Below are 18798 nucleotides of genomic sequence, written 5' to 3' on the forward strand. Positions count from 1 at the left end.
TTGTGCGGGGCAGTAGCGAGGTTTTGGGTTTTTTTTTCCCCCATCATGTACCAAGGAAATCCACCCCACGAAAAAATGAATAATATTTTCTACCTACGCTGAGGGGCAAACTTGTAGAGATAAAAATGGGGAACGACAAAGACAGAAGGAACGCAGGTAGGAAAGGAGGTCTAGAGAGCACTTGGCATGAGTCCTCTGGGTTCCCGACTCCGGTCTCTCTACCTTTAGCCCCGCCCCTCATTGGCTCTGATCCCACCCCCTAAGTTATGGTCCCGCCCCTGGGCCCTGTGCCAATTGCTCCAGCTGCCCTTTCCACCGCTGTCCCTGGGTCCCGTCCCCGCCCCTCTTCCTCCCCGGGCTGCGGGCGGGCGGGCGAGCGAGGGGGGGGTGGGGGGGGAAGGAAGGGCGGGGGGGTGGTACGCCTCCCCTGCCTGGGCCGGCGGGGTAGCGGAGGCAGCGGGTGCAGCGGCGGGAGTGGCTCTGCGACCTGCCGTCCTCTGCCCTTGCTTGGCCCGGGTGGCCGAAACTAGGAGTGCGTTCAGAGGGGGAAAGCAGCTGTGAGATCTACTGGAGGCTTGTGTACTTTGATCAGAGCGAGGTGGGTGGAGCGGGCAGTCCGCGGGCCGCCAAGATGCTGGTCTTTGCGGCTAGAACCATGGTGAGTGCGTGCCTTCTGGGGCCCCGGGAGAGGGCTGGAGGGGAGGAGGACCAGAGCCGAGAAAGCCCCAGGGAGGGGGCACCCGAGGGAGGAGGCGAGCCGGTGCAAGGAGATGGGACCTTGGAAAGCTCCGGACGCGACATCTCCGTGGGCTGAGCCCATCCAGCAGCGCGCAGTTCCCGTCTGCGCTGGGAGGGCCTGCGAGAGGGCTTGGGAGGCTGGGACTAACCCTGCCTCTGAATCTGACCCCCACGTCTTGAGCGCGGCCAGAGGCGTTTGGGTCGTAGAGCTTACGGCCTGGATGACCCATCTGGCTGCGACGTAGCAGGTGAAACTGGAGCTGATGCAGAGGCCCCCAGGGGAATGATTCAACCGGGCTCTCCCAGCCAGCTGTGCCGACGATGATCCCTTCCTCTCCACGAGAGATAGGCATAGACTCTTAGAACTGGAAGGGACCTTCGAGACCATCTAGCTCAACTCCTCACTTTACAAGCTAGGGAAACTAAGGCCCAGAAGCAAAGGACGACAAATCAATCACTCGATCAAACCGTTTATGAAGTGCTTACTTTGGGCTAGACCCTGGGGGATACAAGGATAAAGTATAACAAGCCTTGCCTTCAAGGAACTTACAACCTAGCCTTTAGAGACAACATGTATACAACGTGAATAAATATCCACCAGGTAATAGTGACCATCTGGGAGCTTGGGAGAACCTCACCCAAGGTAGAAAACTTATCTCCCTGGGGCAGCTAGGTGGCGCAGTTGGGGCAGTTAGGTGGCGCAGTGAATAGAGCACCAGCCCTGGAGTCAGGAGTCCCTGAGTTCAAATCCGGCTTCAGACACTTAACACTTACTAGCTGTGTGACCCTGGGCAAGTCACTTAACCCCAATTGCCTCACTAAAAAAAAATTTAAAAAGAAAACTTCTCTCCCCCTCTGTCCAGCCTGAAACTGGTAATTCCGCCCCATGTCTTAACTGAAAATGAGGGAATTTAGTCTCTACAGTTTCTTCTTTTGCCTTCTCCTGCCTTTCCTGCTTTTTTATACTTTAATCCCCAGTGAGTAATCTTCCATCAAGAGACACTCCGTTTCTCATTTCTGGACATTTTCTTTGGCTGTTTCCCATGCTCTTCCCATGCTCCTTCTTCCTACTGACCTCCCTGGCTTCCCTTGTCTTAACTAAAATCTCACTGTCTGCCTTCCCAAACCCTTTTTAATTCCAATGCTTTCCCTCTTTTAATTATTTCCTATTTATCCTGTATATAACTTACTTTGTATAGAATTGTTTACATGTTGTCTCCTTCCTTAGACTGTAAGCTCCTTGAGGGCAGGGACTTGTCTTTTGATTCTTTTTGTATCCCCAGCACTTAGCACAATGCCTGGCATTTAATAAATGCTTATTGAATTGAAGTCCCTTCCAGCTCTTAGCATAGCCCACTTTGGTTTTTCTGATAATCTCCCAAATTCTTTGCCTTTCCAGATAAAGTTAACTGCTAAAAGACCCCAAAACTTGTTAATTAAATTAAAGAATATTCTTACCCACTCACCTTTAATCCCACCACCTAACCAGAGCTGTCCTTTTGCAATTAATTCAGAAGAAAGAGAATTGAGCATGATTCCAGGTCACCAAGAGGTTCAAGATGCTGCTCTCTCCCCTCAACCCACACCCACCCTCTAAAAATGCCAGGTGACCAGGTTCTGCCTCATTGTCCCTGGGGAATGGTCACCCTATATCAGATATTTCTGGAAAGATGTTTTTCCTATGTCACTATTTTGTAATCTCTTAATCTCTATCTATGTTTGTATCTCTTACTGCTTCCTTCTGAGAAAGTCGGTTAAACTGTGCTTTCTGGCCTGGAGGGATTGGAGATGCCTGGGAGTGTCGGTGACAGCCACACAGAATGATGCAATGTTTTATTGACACCCATCTATAATTTAACAGATATTAATTAAACATCCACCCTATGCTAGAGAAAACGAAGATGAAAAGGCACAGTCCCTTATCTTCAATTAGTTTACAGCCCTGTGGGGTAGTGTAACCTGTCTACAAAATAGAATATGATGAGAGCAAAGGATGGACCCAAACAAATGGATCTGAGGAAAATTTGAAAAGGAAGAAGTCACTTTGAGCTGGGAGCATAGGGATCTTCATGAAGGATATAGCACCTGAGCTGCACGCAAGAAAGAAAAGATTTCAACAAGTGGAGATAGAGAGGGAGTGTGTCCTAGGCATGGCCAATGCGCAGAGAGGGAAGAGTGAAAGGCAAGATTAGGAAAGAAGTAGTAGTCAAGTTCAGCTGGCAGTGTAGACGAAAGGGAATAATGTTAAGTAAGGCTGGGAAGGCAAATAAAGACAAACTATCTTCTGACAGTACTTTATATGCCTTCCAAACAGAGAAGTTGACATTTTATCCTAGAGGCAGAAGGATTTTGAGCAAGCAAGTAACTGTCTATAAGGAAGATTGTCACTTCTTTGAAGGATGTATTAGAGAGAGGCTGGGAGCTGGCTCAGTTAGAAGACAGTTAAAGTAACCAAAATAGGAGTCCCCAGCCTCATTCCCCAGAGAGCAGGAGATTCTCCTGACTTCCCAGCCAGATGGCTTCATCCTGAGGGCCAAAATCCCCAAAGGCCCTCTGAGCCAGGTAAAGCTTCCACTTTCTTTATTCCTCAACACCTTGCAATCTAGCTGCCATCCTACTAAGTCCATTGAAAGGGTTGTCTCCAAAGTCATATGCTAATTGCCTCCTAATTGCCAAATCCAATGGCCTTATTTCTGTCTTCATCCTCTGCAGCATTTCACACTCTTCTGGATGTGGGTGTACCCCAAGGCCCTGTCCTTGCTCCTCTTCTAAGTCTTCCTATGCTTTCTCCTTTGGCAATCAGCTTGCCTCCCACAGGTTCCATTAGCTGGACTAAGAACTCCTACTTCTGTATTTCCATTCTCACTGTCACTGCCCTAGTATGGGGCCCTTATCAGCTCTCCAATGAGCAACTATAAAGGCCTACCACTTAGTCATCCTGCCTCCAGTCTCCTTTCATACCACTGACCAGTAATCTTCCTGAAGCACTGCTCTGATCTCTTCATACATCTACTCAAAACCACCTTGAGTAATTCCCTGTTTCCTAACAAAGTATAAGCTCTTTGTCCTGGCATTCTAGGCCCTTCTCAATCTGGCTCCAGTCTTCCTTTTCTGTCTTATCTCACTTTATTGTCCTTTATATTATGTTCAAAACAAGCTACCCACTCACCTGACTCCTCAGATCTCCATACTTCTGCTGTCCCTCAGGCCTAGAATGGGTTCCTTCCCTGTTCCCATCTCTACCTGTTGAAATTTCTTCCTTTTTTAAAGTTAAACTCAAGGGGAAGCTAGGTGGCTCAGTGGATAGAGCAAAGACCCTGAATTCAGGCAGACCTGAGTTCAAATCCAGCCTCAGACACTTGACATTTACTAGCTGTGTGACTCTGAGCAAGTCACTTCCTCCTCCATTCAACTCATCTATCTTGCCCCCAAAAGTCATATCTCTCTTCAAATTTTTCATAGTATTTTGGGCCTCTTTCTCCCACATTCTTTCTTGGCTCATGGTTATTTGTGGAAATGTCTTATTGTAAGCACTTTAGGGTAAGTACTGTGTTTTATTTCACCTTTGAATTCTCAGCAACTGAACTGTGCCCTGATAAATGTTTGTGGTATTGAATTGAATGAAATACTCCTTTCTTCCTCCCTTGTCCCTCCCCACCTTGAAGCAGCATGCCCATAACACTTCAGCACCTAGGACTGTAAGACATCTACCGTTCTAGCTGCAAGAGAACTTAGAGATTTCCTAGTCTGCACGGTAAAATGACTTACAAAGAAGGAGAGTGAAAACTCAATCACCTGAGAGGTAAAGACACTTACCCAAGGTTACTCAGGAAGTTTCTTGAATCAAGGAAAATTTCATGGCAAATATGCTCCTTATTTTGTAACAAAGTTTTTCCCACCTCCACCCATCTGTGTTTTTAAAGGCTAGAGTTCAAACATGGGGATCAGTGACACTTTCCCCTCTACACACACACACACACACACACACACACACACACACCCCTCTCTTGGGGAAGTCCAGCTTTCTCAGAGGGCAGGAAGGAGCCAGGGGTTAGCATGGCCCTGGTGACAGGAAGGTTAGCCAGGATCTCTGGCCACCAAGATCCTTCCCTTCATCATTCTAGAGATGATGAACCATTCTAGGCATCCATCCCTCTTGGAACCCTGGCATGACTGAGCATTGGATATTCCCTCAGTGCCAAGTGTTTTCTTCCCAAAAAAGCAATTTCCCTCTTCCACCAGACCCAGATAAAATCAAACACATGAGTTTTTACTTGTTCTTCAGGTGCCTTAGGCAACCTGCATAGTGTGGCACCAGCCCCAAAAGGAGACAGGCAGGTCCTCTCCTACCCTTTCCTGAATTCCTCTCAAACCTCTCTTCACAAGTGCACTTGTTTCAGGTTCCTCCAGAGCTCCCCACAGCCAAGGAAGGAGGACCAGCATCCAGAAAAGCAACCAGCTTAACCCTCTGCCCCTCCTAAACTTGGCTCTTGCCTTCTCTTTCCAGCCCAGGAGGCTGGTGGCTGCTCACTCACTAGGTCCCACCCGTCCGTCCAGCCCATCCGTCCGTCCGTCCGTTGGCATGCTAGCACAGGTTAGGCTCAGAGCCTGAACCTGAGGCAGACAGACAAACAGGTTGAGTTCAGAGCCTCACTCCGGCCATGGTTGAGAGGCAGCAGCAGGGAGAGAAGGTATGCCGTAAGGCCATCATCAGTGACATTCTTTTATATTCATTCTCTCTCTCTCTCTCTCTCTCTCTCTCTCTCTCTCTCTCTCTCTCTCTCTCTCTCTCTCTCTCTCTCTTTCTCTCTTTCTCTCTCTCTCTCTCTCTCTCTCTCCCACTCCCCCTCTCCTCATTGCCTCTGAAACCTCTCCAGCCCTGTTCACTTCTTTACTTCTTTGCCCTGCATCTCCTGCAGGGTTTCCCTTTCCTCGTCTCAAAGCACAAGAGATGTTCACTGGGAATATCCCATTTTGCTCTTTCTCACTCTTCTCTACCCCCACCTCCCAACCAAGGTTCCTTCCAGCCTATGAGGAAGACAAAAGAGAGAGCATTCTGGGGAAGGCTCTAATGTCCCTCATTCTATAGGTAGCACTCTCCCTTGGGCTTTCTCTGATTCCTGATGCCTTCCTGTCATACTTTTCAACCTGAGGTATGGGTAGAGTAGGGGCGGGGAGGAGGAGTTGTCTTGGCTCTCCTATTCTAGGGGGAGGAAGGTACACAGGTGGACAGTCCCAGATTTCTTCTCAGTGCCAAGATCAATGGCATTAGCTCAGCCCAACTCCTACATGTGGGGCCAGCCTCTACCCCACCCCCTTTTCATCCTCAGTCATCACCTGCCAGCCCCAGCCCCTCAGAGGAGGAAACACCTATTTGGCCTAGGGAAAGGGGCGGAGCAGTTCAGGTGCTTCCCCTTGTATCATTTGGATGAGGACATAAATACACTGGATGGTCCCTGTCTAGCACCTTCAGATAGTTAGGGGATTCTTGCCCAGTGTGGCTCCAGTTGTGTGCTGAAGGTATCCTTTGCGGCTCTGGCACCTACGAGGATGTTTTGCTGCTTACAGATCAAGCCCTTGGGCATCCTCAAGCCAGTCTCCTTGATGAAGGTGCCGGGCAGGTTTCAGGCACATCAGAACTCTCTGCCTCGACTGCCAGTGCCACCCCTGCAGCAGACCCTGGATCACTACCTCCAGGTCCTCCAGCCCATTGTGAGCGAGGATGAATGGAAGAACACCAAGCAGCTGGTGGATGAGTTCCGGGGCTCGGGCGGTGTAGGGGAGAGACTGCAGAAGAGCCTAGAACGGAGAGCCAGGAAGACCGACAATTGGGTATGTGAGGTGGGGAGAGGTGGTTGGCTGCTTCATCTCTTCCCCCCACACCTAACTCCCTCCTGTTTTGGCCTCTTACCGAGAAGCAGGAGTTACTCTTTGATGGTCTCAGCCCTTTAAGCCCATCCATCTGCCCAATGAGGAGCCTCTCTCCCCTTCTATCCTTCTGGCCCTGTCACTTAACCTGAACATAAGGGAGCTCTGGGAGAGGCCATAGCCAGTACAACCCCGAGGCACCAGGGTCTTGGTTGGGAGACTTTCACAAGAAAGTCAGGAAGCCCCAAGATGAGGACATTCTCTGCCCAGACCCCCACTCCCACCAGAGATAAACTCATTGCCTCCTGCAACACTGATGAACTTCTAGAGCTGAAAGGAAGTCATCTAGTCCTATGCCTCATCGTCCCAATGAGGAGGCTACGGCCTGGAGAGGGGAAGAAACTCGGCCAGTGTCACAAAGGGAGTTAGCAGAGTTGGGGCTAGAATTTAGGTCTCCTGATTCTCTCTCTAGTTTTCTGTTCATGGTCACATTACCTTGATGGGCAAAGCTTTGAGATTCGGTGTTTTGTAACTTTGTAGCAGGAGGATTCTCCTCCCCCTAGCTCTAGCTGGTTCGTATTAGTCGAGTGTCCCAGAGTGGTTTTTGCACTATGAGGACCCTCTTTTACATAATTGCACATGTATAACCTATACTAGTTGCTTGTAACCTTGGGGAGGGGAGAGAGGAGGGAGGGGGGAAATGAGAGAGAGAGAGAAAGAATTTGGAACTCAAAACTTTAAATAAATAAATAAATACATACATACACTGTGGGGACCCCATGAAGCAGGCTGATGGTGAGCTCATCATCTCATAGATTTTAAAACTGAAATACACCTTACCAGGGCAACTAGGTAGGTGGCTCAGTGGATAGAGCCGGCCGTGGAATCAAGAGAACCTGAGTTCAAATTCGACCACAGACACTTACTAACTGTGTGACTCTGGGCAAGTCACTTGCCTCCCTTAAAGAAAGAAAGACGTTATCTAATCTAACCCCTTCATTTCTACAGATGAAGAAACCATGATGGAAACTGAGCCACAGAGTCAGGAAGAGACTTTACCTGGGATTCAGATGGGCCTTATGCCATTTCTACCCTAGTGTCTGATTCCAGCAAGGTGTTCTCCCGGAGAGTACCCATTGCCCAAGAGATCTGCTAGTCAGACTGTGTTCATTGACAGGCCATTATGGGCAGAGCCCTGTACCAAATCCTGTGGGTATAGTAGAATAAAGGCCACACTAGCGATCAGGAAACCTGTGTTCTAGTCCCACCTCAGCCATCATACAGCTGGGGGAGGTTAAAAAAAAAAGTCACTTCCCTGTTCTGGACCTCAGTCTCTCCGTTTATAAAATTAAGGGGAAAAATACAATAAAATGAAGGGGCTAGACCAGTTCATCTCGGGGGTCTCTTCCAGTTCTGGGATCCTGTAATTTTATGAATGAGGTGAGAAGTTACGTTGGTGTTTATGTTTCTAATGTTGGCTGAGCAGATGCAAAAATGATGGTGATGGGTTGAGGTGAGTTGGGGGTAGCCTTTATAAATGAGGGGAGCCATTCTGGGTTTAACAACTGCCAACACCCAATTAGATAACCCACTTGTGGATAATGGAGAGTTAGCTAAACTAAGCCACGGATTGGAGCAAGGTGCATCAAGGGTCTTCAGACTGAGTGGCATAAAGTTCAGCCTCCACTGCTTCCCGTGAGAGGCTCCAGGTCCTAGCCAGCTGGCACGTGACAGGGCTCTGCCTTTCTGCTACCTTCCCCAGCTGTCGGAGTGGTGGCTAAAGACTGCTTACCTCCAGTACCGACAACCTGTGGTCATCCACTCCAGCCCAGGCCTCATGCTACCCAAACAAGACTTTGTGGATTCTCAGGGTCAGCTCCGGTGAGTGCCATGGTGTTTCAGGGGAGAGATGTGAGAGCATTCAAGGGCAGGGAAGAGGGAGGTTAGTACCTCCCTGGATCTACAGCCACCTTAATGGGGAGTCCCTCCCCCATGCAGCCAGCTACTCAATCATATCCTGGCGCGCGCGGCTTAGAAGCATTCCTCTAGACTTCTGGCGACATTCCTCTGGACTTGGGTTTTGCTTCCTTTTGTTGTGTCCCTCCTATATGTCAACAGCCATCTCCTCTTCCCCCTGCCTTGAAACCCAACTCCCATGTTTCTTGCCTCTTGGGTGACCTTTGTACAGGGTTCCCTTTTCCACACTTAGCCCTTGTCACCTGCTCCAGCACTCCACTCCAGTTAAAAATACTAGGCAGTAGGGATCCCTGGCCTAGCCTGACCACTCCAGCCCCACTGTCTCTACCCTTAAAGGCACAGGTGCCCAACTGAGGACTGACAGTCGGCACCTCACAATGGATTCTGTATGAATGTAGTAGGAAGGCTGTGGTCCTAGATCCTTAATAAATAGGGGCCAAGCAGAGGAAGAAGACAGATCAATTAAACCACTAACTGGTCCCATCCCTGAGACTTTGGGGGAAGAGACACCTCCTACCCTCCTGGACTGGCCCTTTGGAACAGGATGTATCATCATTACTGAATTTAACAACTTCCTTTCATTTTCCCTTATGGGGGGAATAGAGATTGCCCATAGCTGTAGTTTAGAGACCTAAATTCTTACACCTGGTTCTTAAGGTTCTGATGTATCAAGAGAGATTCCAAGCCACTCCTTCCCTGCCCAGCACCATTTGCCAGGGGTAGCTGAGGCTCCTCATATCTATAGGAGGTGAAAAGACCTCTGGTAGAAGTGGAGCTAAGGGATTTTTCCCTATCTCTAGAAGCCCAGACTCATGACATCATAGACAGAGCCAGAAGGGCCTCTAGAGATCATCTCATCCAATCCCCTCAAATGCCAGATGAGCACACTGAGGCCCAAGAAGGGGTAATAACTTGTCTTCAATCGTGCACTTAATCCATAGCAGAAGTGAGACCAAAATCCAGTGGAGTACAGGGCTCTTCCCACTATTGCCAAACCATCTTCTCACCTGCCAAAGTTTCCCCACCCACCAAGCATTTATGTCCTTTCTTAGCCAGTTTGTGGTAAGGCAAGGGGCCAAGCCTGAGATCTTCTCCTCTGATCTATTATTGTTATTGTTAGTTGTCTGAATTTTATTTCTAATTTTGTCTCTAATTGGCCCCTGCAGGTTTGCAGCCAAACTCATAGAAGGAGCTTTGGATTTCAAGGCCATGATTGACAAGTGAGCATGCACTTTGCCATCTCTGCCTTTTGATCTCTCTCTCTCCTCTCCCCATCCTGAAGCCCTTAACCCCTAGGCACTTCCTTTTGCCCTCCCACCAATTTGGTAGTAAGTTTGGGGGCAAGCGAAGGTCATTCACAATCATGGTCATTGTACCCTGCAAATACAGGAACCCAGAACTGCGCCTCCTTCCCCAAGCCTGGGGTTCCCAACCTAATTACAGTTCAGGCTGTCGTTAAAGCTACCCTCTGCTTCATCCCTCTGCCACCAAGCACTCTTACTCTCCCCCCCCCCAACTCTGGGCTGGAGGTGGTTGAGTTCTCTCAGTCTTGGTCAGTTTCACTTCCTGTTTCCTGGTCCCTCCCTGGGTTGAGAGGAGTGGGATCCAGTTCATGAGAATCAGGACAACCGGGTTCACCATCCAGAGTAAGCTACTCTGGGTTTTCCTGGGAAGAGTGAAATGATTTCATAGAATTCTAAAACATTGAAGCTTAAAGCATCGTTATATAAACTCCCCACCAAGGATCCTTTCTTGACACACTAAGCATCCAGTAAGAGGATCTTGGGACTCAGCAATAAAAGGAAATGTCCGGAGCACAGGGATGAATGGCAGAAACCCATCTAGGTCCTCAGATGAGGGAACCATTGAGGAGGAAGCATTAGCATAAGCACTATGTCCCTAGCACCCCCAGTGACCCATCCCCTGGGCCCCTCTCCATTCCTGCCTTCCCCTTTCCAGTGAGACTCTGCCAGTAGAATATCTTGGAGGAAAGCCGCTGTGTATGAACCAATACTACCAGATCCTCTCTTCCTGCCGAATCCCAGGCCCCAAGCAAGACTCGGTCATTAACTACAGCAAGGCAGCCAAGCCCCCGATGCATATCACCGTTGTGCACAATTTCCAGGTTTGAGCTAGGGCAGTGGATGGGGTGAGCTGGGAAGAGAGGAAAGTCATCAGTGCTTGTTCATTACTCTTTCCTAATTGGTGGGGAGAACCTGAGCCCTGCTTGTGTCCTTCCCAGCCCCAGAATCATGAGGGACTCTCCCACCCACCTTGAGAAAGCCGGGGCCACAGGGCAGGGAGAGGGGGACAACCTTCCCCTCTCCCTTGCCTCCGGGACCACTCCTGCCCCTAGGACACTGCAGAGGAAAACTGGCTGGGACCAAGGTCACTCTGGTAGAAGTGGATCCCTAAAGCATATGGAAAATTTGTTTTAAAATGAATGTCAAGGGTAGAAACTGGCACCAAGGTACAACCCACAGCCTGAGGGAGGGAAGTGTGGAAAATCGAGAGAAGGAAGGCCCTGGTGGCCACTCTCAGGAGCTCAGCCGCACTCCCTGGTTCTCTTCTCCCTCTGAGTCACTGAACAACTGCCGCTGTCTGGCTCCTGGAGCACCATGCAGGGAACTTGGCCTTGTTTTCTGTCCTCCCCAGGAATGGCTTTGTTTCTGATGATGCGAAGAGGCCATCCCTACCTACTCTTCTGCTGGCAGTCCTTGCCCTTCTCCTCATTGCATCATCCTTCACATTTCTGTTCCTTTCAGTTTTTTGAGTTGGATGTGTACCACAGTGATGGGACACCCTTCACCGCAGACCAGATCTTCATACAGCTGGAGAAGATCTGGAACTCGTCCCTGCAGACCAACAAGGAACCCATTGGCATTCTCACCACCAATCACCGAAACACCTGGGCCAAGGCTTATAATAACCTCCTCAAAGGTCCGGGAGAGCTCCTCCCTGTCCCCAATCCCCCAAGTCCCCAGAGAACGCCAGGAATGAAGTTGGCAAGGAGGAAGGGAGGGAGAGGGGAACCTGTCCAGCCCCTAAGTGTGCAGAGAAGTAACAGGAGTAGGTAAAGTAGGAAGGTGTCCCTAGTTTTGGTACACATGAGATATAGACTTCCTTCCCAAAGAACAAGACAATCTAATCTCTTCTTCAAGAACCTACAATGGTTCCCTGTTGCCATAGCATGGTACAGTGGAAAAGGCACAGGTCAAGATTCAGAAGATCTGGGTTCGAATCCCAGTTCTGCCACTTGTTGCCCATGATACCTTGGGCAATCTACTTAGCCTTTCTGAGCTTCAGTTTCCTCATCTGTAGAACGGGGTTCCTATATCCCTTCCAGCTCTGGGTCTTTGCTTATATTGCCCTGCCCTCTTCTGCCTGTCCAAAGCTGGCTCATCTTAATTCCTACCACAACCATGCCCATCCACAGTGACTTCACCCTCTTCTGACCTCCTACCTAGACTCCCTGTCATACTTCAGCCATGTGGTTTCATGTATACTGTCTTCCCAACTACACTTAAAAGTTTCTTGAAGGCAGAGGTTGCGTTTTATACCTCTGTCTCCTGTACAGAGCCTGACACAGGCCTAGGCACATAGGTACTTAATAAAATCTTGCTGACTGATTGACTCTCTCCTCCCCATTCTCTCCCCCTCTCTCTACTCCCTTTCCCCTCCTTCCCCAATGCAGACAAAACAAACAAGGCTTCAGTCCGCTCGATACAGAAGAGCATCTTCACTGTGTGCCTGGATGCGCCCACACCACGGGTCTCGGATGACATCTACAAGAGCCGTGTGGCTGGCCAGATGCTTCATGGTGGAGGCAGCAAGCAAAACAGTGGAAACCGCTGGTTTGATAAAACCCTGCAGGTAGAGGCCCCGGGGCTCAGTTGCTAACCCACCCAACAAAAACCCCCACTGTTCCCCCGGAAGGAAGAGGAAGGCTCCATTCAAACTCAGATTTCAGAATCCTAGTCTCAGAAAGGGGGCTTAGAACAATTCCATTCAACAAATACTTTTTAAAGGACCCATTTATATCTCATCTTCCAGATGCAAAACTGACCCCCAGAGAGTTCCAGTCCCAAAGAGAGTTCATGGCAGACCTGAAAGTGGAGCCTAGATCTTTTTTCTCTCATTCCAGTGTTATTTCCACTAAATTCTGTGCCCCTGGCCTGTGCCACTCATGCAGATGCCCCTCTTCTGTTCTGGTAGATCCTTGGTCTCTGCCATGTCTCAGACAGGTTTCTCTGCTGGTGCCCAGCCCGAACCTGGGGCAGTGTTAGCTCACTGTTTTCTCTCTAGACCTGGCAGCTCATAAAGTACTTTGAGCTCCAGGGATGCAGACATTGCTGCTGTAATTACTGACCAATCAACCTGTCATTAAGGGGTACAGGGGTTTCGGGGAGCTCCCCACAATCCAGTGCATCGAAGACTCCTCATCTTCCTCCCCTCAGCCCCAGACCCCCCCCCCCCGTGACAGCTTGGCCTGGGCCTTCTCACATGAATAGTAAGGTTTATAAAGCACTTTTCTCAAAACCACCTGGCAAAAACAAACAAACAAACAAACAAACAACCAGGCTAGGTGAGCAGTGTTAAGTACTATTAGCCTTATTTTGCAGGAAGGGGACTGAGGTTGTTTAGAAAGTGAAGCACTTTCCCAGGGTCCCAGAGCTCATTAGCAAGTTCTGGAGTCTGGATTTAGACAGAGGCGCCCCCACCCACCCCACCCCACCCCCAACCAGAGAGGATAGAGGGACATCGATGGGTGGAACCACATAAGAGGCAGAGGAGAGAGCTAACTGCGTCCCCACTGTGCTCCAGTTCATAGTGGCAGAAGATGGATCCTGCGGCCTGGTGTATGAACACGCTGCTGCAGAGGGCCCCCCCATTGTGGCACTCCTGGACCACATTGTAGAGTTCACGTGAGCAGCCTTTCCTTCCATTACCTCAACACGGAGAGCAGCCTCCCTTCCCCAAATGGGGCTGGCTGATGCTGCTGAGTCATGGCCACTCTTTTCGACCAACTCCCCTTGTGACCAGCGGCACACATTTATGAAATCACTGGCTGTGCTTTGTGAGTTTGATCTAAGGAGGGGGAAGAACATTTTTCTGTGAGAAAATGTTTGCCCCGTCCGCCTCCTGAGCATTAAGGTCATTCAGCTGAAGGGGACTTCCCTTGTTGACCCCCAGATGACCTCCTAGGGGTGTGACCCCCCCTAGATCCCTTTTCCCTTTCACGGATAAAGTGAAAGCGATCCAGCCTGTGAGCCTGTGTTCTCAGCTTTGGGTTAGGGCCATTTCCCATATTCACATTCCCTCCCTGCCTCTGGGGCTTAGGGTAGAGACTAAGGTTCTGTTCTCCTCTACAGGAAGAAACCAGAGCTTGTGAGGTCACCCATGATTCCCCTCCCCATGCCCAAGAAGCTGCGCTTCAACATCACCCCTGAAATTAAGAATGACATTGAGAAGGCCAAGCAGAACCTCAACATGTGAGTGCCTGAAAGAAGCAGCCCCTCTCCCACACTCAACTCTGGGAAACCCTGAAGGGGCAGGCATCATTTTCAGCATCCCTCCCGCCTCTGCCCAAAGGCCTTCCTATCTCATGGAGAGAAATGCCCTTGGCGTCTCCCTTCCCAAGCTCTAGTCCTTCTCCCTTACCAGAACCCCAACCTGCCCTTCCCTTGCCCAGCTCCCCTTCACCACGCTTCTCCTGCTGCCCTCTTTCTCCAGCATGGTGCAGGACCTGGACCTTACGGTGCTAGTGTTCCATCACTTTGGGAAGAATTTCCCCAAGTCAGAGAAGATGAGCCCAGACGGTTTCATCCAGATGGCCCTCCAGCTGGCCTATTACAGGTTGGACCACCTCCAGCCAGGGAAGGAATATGGTCTAAGGGTGGTGGAAGGGGGTGATGGCACTATGCTGAAGTTCCATGGGGATTGAATGTAACTTCTGGGGAGAGACCCCAAAGTGCTGTTTAGTTTGGGGGGGACATGACTAGTCCTTCCCTCTCACCTTTCCCATCAGAATCTATGGCCAAACCTGTTCCACCTATGAGAGCGCCTCACTCCGAATGTTCCATTTGGGCCGCACTGACACCATCCGTTCCAACTCTGTGGATTCCTTGAACTTTGTCAAAGGCATGGATGACTCAAACACAACAGTGAGTCAGGGCCAGATGGGGATTGAAGGGGGTGGTTCACCCCTAAAATTTAGCAACTCCTAGGTCAGAATCTCCATGCAATGTATGCATTTATATGCAACCCCATATAATCCAGAGTTTGCTGAGCCACTCTCGGCCCACCTGGAATCCCTTGGGTCCAGAGAATAGAGCGGGGTACTGTCCCAGGGCCACCAGCCCTCTCTGACCCACTGGCTTCCTGCAGGAGCAAATGAAGGTGGAGCTGCTGAGGAAGGCAGTGATGACACACAGGTCCTACACTGACAAGGTGAGTGCACTGTGGGGGTGGGGGTCACCTCTCTCCTCTAGGCTGGGCCTTGGGGAAGAGGGTTGGGGAAAGAAGGGTTTCAGTTAGAAAGTGCAAATTGGACCAGCACCTATCTCCCTCTCAACCCTTTGGACAAATGGTGCCCTCCCTCATTGCTAACCTCCCATTGACTCATTCACTGATTCCACACACATTTGGAGTGTGTCTCCTATGCCCACAGCTTCTGAGATCTGAGAACAGTAGATACAGAAAACCAGGAGACAAGACCCCCTGCCCTCTAGAAATTTACTGCAGGGATCAGGAGTCAGGAGACCGTGGACAAGTCATTTATGAGCCTCAGTTTCCTTATCTGTAGAATAGGAAGGTTGGATTATATGATCTCTGAGGTTCCTTCCTGTGTTCATGTTTCTATGAGCTTGGGTGACTCTAGGTAATCAATCTCTCCTCGGGCTCCTTCCTACATCCTTTATCACAACTCTCTGCCACAACTAAACAAGGCCAACCTTATATCCCCCAAGAAATTAGCGAGTCATTTTGTCCCCCATCCTCCCTATATCTTACTTCCTTTGTCTCCCCTCTTTCCCAGGCTATCCGAGGGGAAGCCATTGACCGACACTTGCTGGGCCTAAAGCTTCAGGCCATTGAGGATCTAGTGAGCATCCCTGAAATCTTCATGGACACGTCTTATGCCATTGCAATGCACTTTAACCTTTCTACTAGCCAGGTGAGGCTATGGAACACTCCTCCCCAAACCCCACTACTGCCACCCCTGCCTATAAGCCTGGCCCAGGGACCCCTGGGAGAAAACTGGGTAAGAATGAAGGAGAATGGCTTGCGATTCCCACTCCCTCTCCAGACTAGGACTCTGCGTCTGTCTCTGCAGGTGCCTGCCAAGACCGACTGCGTCATGTGCTTTGGGCCGGTGGTCCCCGATGGTTATGGTGTCTGCTACAACCCCATGGCCGAGCACATCAACTTTGTGGTCTCTGCCTACAACAGCTGTGCCGAGACCAATGCTGCCCGTCTCGCTCACTACCTGGAGAAGGCCCTATTGGACATGCGTACCCTGCTGCAGGAACACCCACGAGCTAAGCTGTGAGCCCTCTCCGGCTCAAGAGGAGACTCTGGGGGAAAGACAGGAGTAGATGGGCAGAGTTTGTCTTGCCAGAGGTCTCAGAACTGCTGGGGCCTCGGGAGTAAAAGGACTCCCGGCAAAGCAAAGCCAAGTCACCAGCCTGGCATCAACATCTTCACCAGCTGATTCTGCCACTACCCAGGACATCACACATGATCTCTTCTGCCTTTTGACTCCTCCTGAAACCTCATTTCCATTACCCTCCTGGGATATAGGCTTACTTCTCACCCCACCCAACTCTTCCTCCTATCTCCAGACAGTGCTACATGGGCCCAGCACAAGAGGGATCCCTCTCCCCACAGCCCCAGCTCAGGGCCAGCACCCAACCTAGTCTGACCCTCGCCATGCAGCTTCCTTAGCTGCTGCAGCTGTGGGGAAGAGGTGTGAGGTATCTCAGCCACCCCATTCTCCCTGGTATACTGGGACCAGGGCTAGATTTGAATTTCAGAAGTCAAGTGCCTTCAGTAATATCATTTTCCCTGTTGTTCCCACCATAGGAGTTTCCCATTCCCCCTGGTCCCTAGCCCATGGTGGGAGAAGCCCCTGGTGTCATCTACAATAGGAATCCTTGAGCTATTAGGCCAGGTCTGGGCTGCATCTGACAGTGCCTGTGAACCTCAACTCTAAATCCTCTGTCTTGGGGAAGAGGGAGCCAAGGACACTGGTGAAGGATTCTTCTCCTGAAGCCTAGTGTGTCTGCACTGTTTACAAGGAATCCCCCTGCCCCATGCTGGGAGGAAGGAAATAGTCTATTTATTCATGGGGATTGGAGGTTTGAGCCCTCCTGCTCACCCCAAACCCTGATATATGGAGGATCTGATAGACTTTGTCTTGGAGAACTAGCCAGATCTGAGCCTTGTTGGAGCTCCGGGGGAAGGAGGACAGAGGGGTTGGGGAGGGGGTATCAGTTGGCCCTCCTCTCACTCCACCCCGGTTTTGCATGAATGTGATTGTTCATGTTAGGGCTCAGATACTATCTTTGATGATGTAGTGAATGCCCTGGGCCCCTTGGCTCTGTCATTATGATTCCTGAACCATTGTGAATGATTGTATAGTCATAACGTGGGAATTAATAAAGGGGAAATCTGTTGGAAAACCTCACGGAGCACATACAAGGACCAGCTACAGGAATGGCCCCCATCCTATCCCCATCCGTGTTCCAGCATCATCTTCATAGCGTAGGCCCTAAAGAAGCCAAGGGGAATGAGGGAGATTCCTTCCACCTCATTTGTATAATCTTCCTCCAAGAAGCCTGAGCTGGTTGAAGGGAACCTGGAACAAAGGTACTCCCACTTCATCCAGGTCTCTAATAATCTCATCTGCCATGGAAGCATTGGAGAGGCATCGGTTCAACAAGCCTTATGCTTAAGGCCACTAAATGGGCAAACTGTCCCTGAAGGGAAGTAAAGGACCTGGAAAAGTCACACGAGGCTTCTTCGAGGACCCAGGTTCCCCACAGTCTTTCCAAATGTAAACATAAGTATCTTCTACTGGGAAAAAAAAATGAAGTGGTCAATATTTTTTCCAAATCACCTTCCGAAGGGCAGGACAGTGTTAGCTCTGTTTAATAAAGCACTTGGAAGCCTCTGGGCTCGTGACAAACTCCACTCGACGCCTAGGTACCATTCTAGCCTTACTCTGAAGAATACATTGGGTACATATCCCTCTTCTGGGTGAACCTCTGGGACTCATTCATTGAAAATTAATGAGCCCCAGGGGCAGCTAGGTGGCACAGTGAATAGAGCACCGGCCCTGGAGTCAGGAGGACCTGAGTTCAAATTCAGCCCCAGACACTTGACAATTACTAGCTGTGTGACCCTGGGCAAGTCACTTAACCCTCATTGCCCTTTAAAAAAAAAGAAAAAGAAAAAATTAATGAGCCCCAAACCTTTGTTTGGCACTATAGGAAAGGAGAAAAAAAAATCCCTGCCCTTAAGGAAGTTGATTTTATATCAATGGATCCATAATCTTGACATAGGCACTCCCTTTACCAGTGCAGATTGCAATCCATTCATATAATGATTATTGTCATCCTGTGTGGTTCTTGTCCTAATCCTTGCATGAACAGTCCATGGAGGGTCTACTAATGGGAGCGGGGGGGGGGGGGGGGTGTCTTTCCCTTGAGACTTTTAATGAGCTCAGTGTCTACCATTTCTTCTGCACAAAGCACCAATAATGTGACAGCCACTCAGCAGCTTTTGGGAAGTGGTGCAGCCTTTTCAACATATTTAAAGCATTGAAAAAGACATGGGGGAGGGGGCAGATAGGTGATGAAGTGGATAAAGTACCTGCCCTAGATTCAGGAGGACCTGAGTTCAAATCTGGTTTCAGACACTTTGACACTAGCTGTGTAACCCTGGGCAAGTCACTTAACTCATTGCCCACCCAAAAAAATACTTTGAGGGACTCTGGGTAGAAAGGGTAGGGGAGGTTCATGAATCCAGCCTTGGAGTGAAGAAGCAGACAACCTACCCTTCCCCCATAACTAAATCCATCAAGGAAACAAGATATGATTTGAGAGAAACTTTGAAAAAAAATTTTCCCACCACTCCACATAATGCTTGAAATTCTGTTCCAGTAGATGCTTTACTGTAACTCTTAAAAATTCTTGGGCTTGATAGAAAAAATAA

At 49.7% G+C, this 18798-nt stretch overlaps 2 protein-coding genes across 4 annotated transcripts in view; one reads left to right on the top strand and one right to left on the bottom strand.

The window, feature by feature from the left end:
* Positions 1-222, bottom strand: part of PTPA (protein phosphatase 2 phosphatase activator) — a 35649-nt gene extending 35427 nt beyond the window's left edge. Inside the window, exon 1 of one of the 2 annotated variants that reach the window (XM_043981988.1) lies at positions 98-222. The gene's annotated coding sequence lies outside the window, so the exon portion shown is untranslated. Of the gene's footprint in view, positions 1-93 lie in introns of both variants that reach the window. The other variant, XM_043981987.1, reaches the window with a different exon arrangement.
* On the top strand, positions 30-17775 carry CRAT (carnitine O-acetyltransferase). Of its 2 annotated transcripts, XM_043981984.1 has the most exons (15): positions 30-156; positions 531-658; positions 6307-6570; positions 8369-8487; positions 9750-9803; positions 10543-10708; positions 11349-11523; positions 12278-12456; positions 13408-13508; positions 13956-14075; positions 14317-14439; positions 14612-14747; positions 14971-15033; positions 15620-15757; positions 15917-17775. In XM_043981984.1, the coding sequence occupies exons 1-15, from the start codon at positions 126-128 to the stop codon at positions 16130-16132; spliced, it is 2013 nt and encodes a 670-aa protein (XP_043837919.1). In that variant the 5' UTR covers positions 30-125; the 3' UTR covers positions 16133-17775. The 2 variants fall into 2 exon arrangements, with proteins under 2 accessions (XP_043837919.1, XP_043837920.1); XM_043981985.1 differs by lacking the exons at positions 30-156; positions 531-658 and adding an exon at positions 5413-5429.
* Positions 17776-18798: the final 1023 nt, after the last annotated feature.

The sequence above is a fragment of the Dromiciops gliroides genome, chromosome 2 (genome assembly GCF_019393635.1).
Source record: "Dromiciops gliroides isolate mDroGli1 chromosome 2, mDroGli1.pri, whole genome shotgun sequence".
Taxonomy (NCBI): Eukaryota; Metazoa; Chordata; class Mammalia; order Microbiotheria; family Microbiotheriidae; genus Dromiciops; species Dromiciops gliroides.

Coding starts and splice junctions, on each gene's coding strand:
- CRAT (XM_043981984.1), top strand. CDS start 126: ATGGGGAACGACAAAGACAGAAGGAACGCAG. Junction 11,524..12,277: donor TTATAATAACCTCCTCAAAG/GTCCGGGAGAGC, acceptor TCCCCAATGCAG/ACAAAACAAACAAGGCTTCA. Junction 15,034..15,619: donor ACAGGTCCTACACTGACAAG/GTGAGTGCACTG, acceptor CCTCTTTCCCAG/GCTATCCGAGGGGAAGCCAT.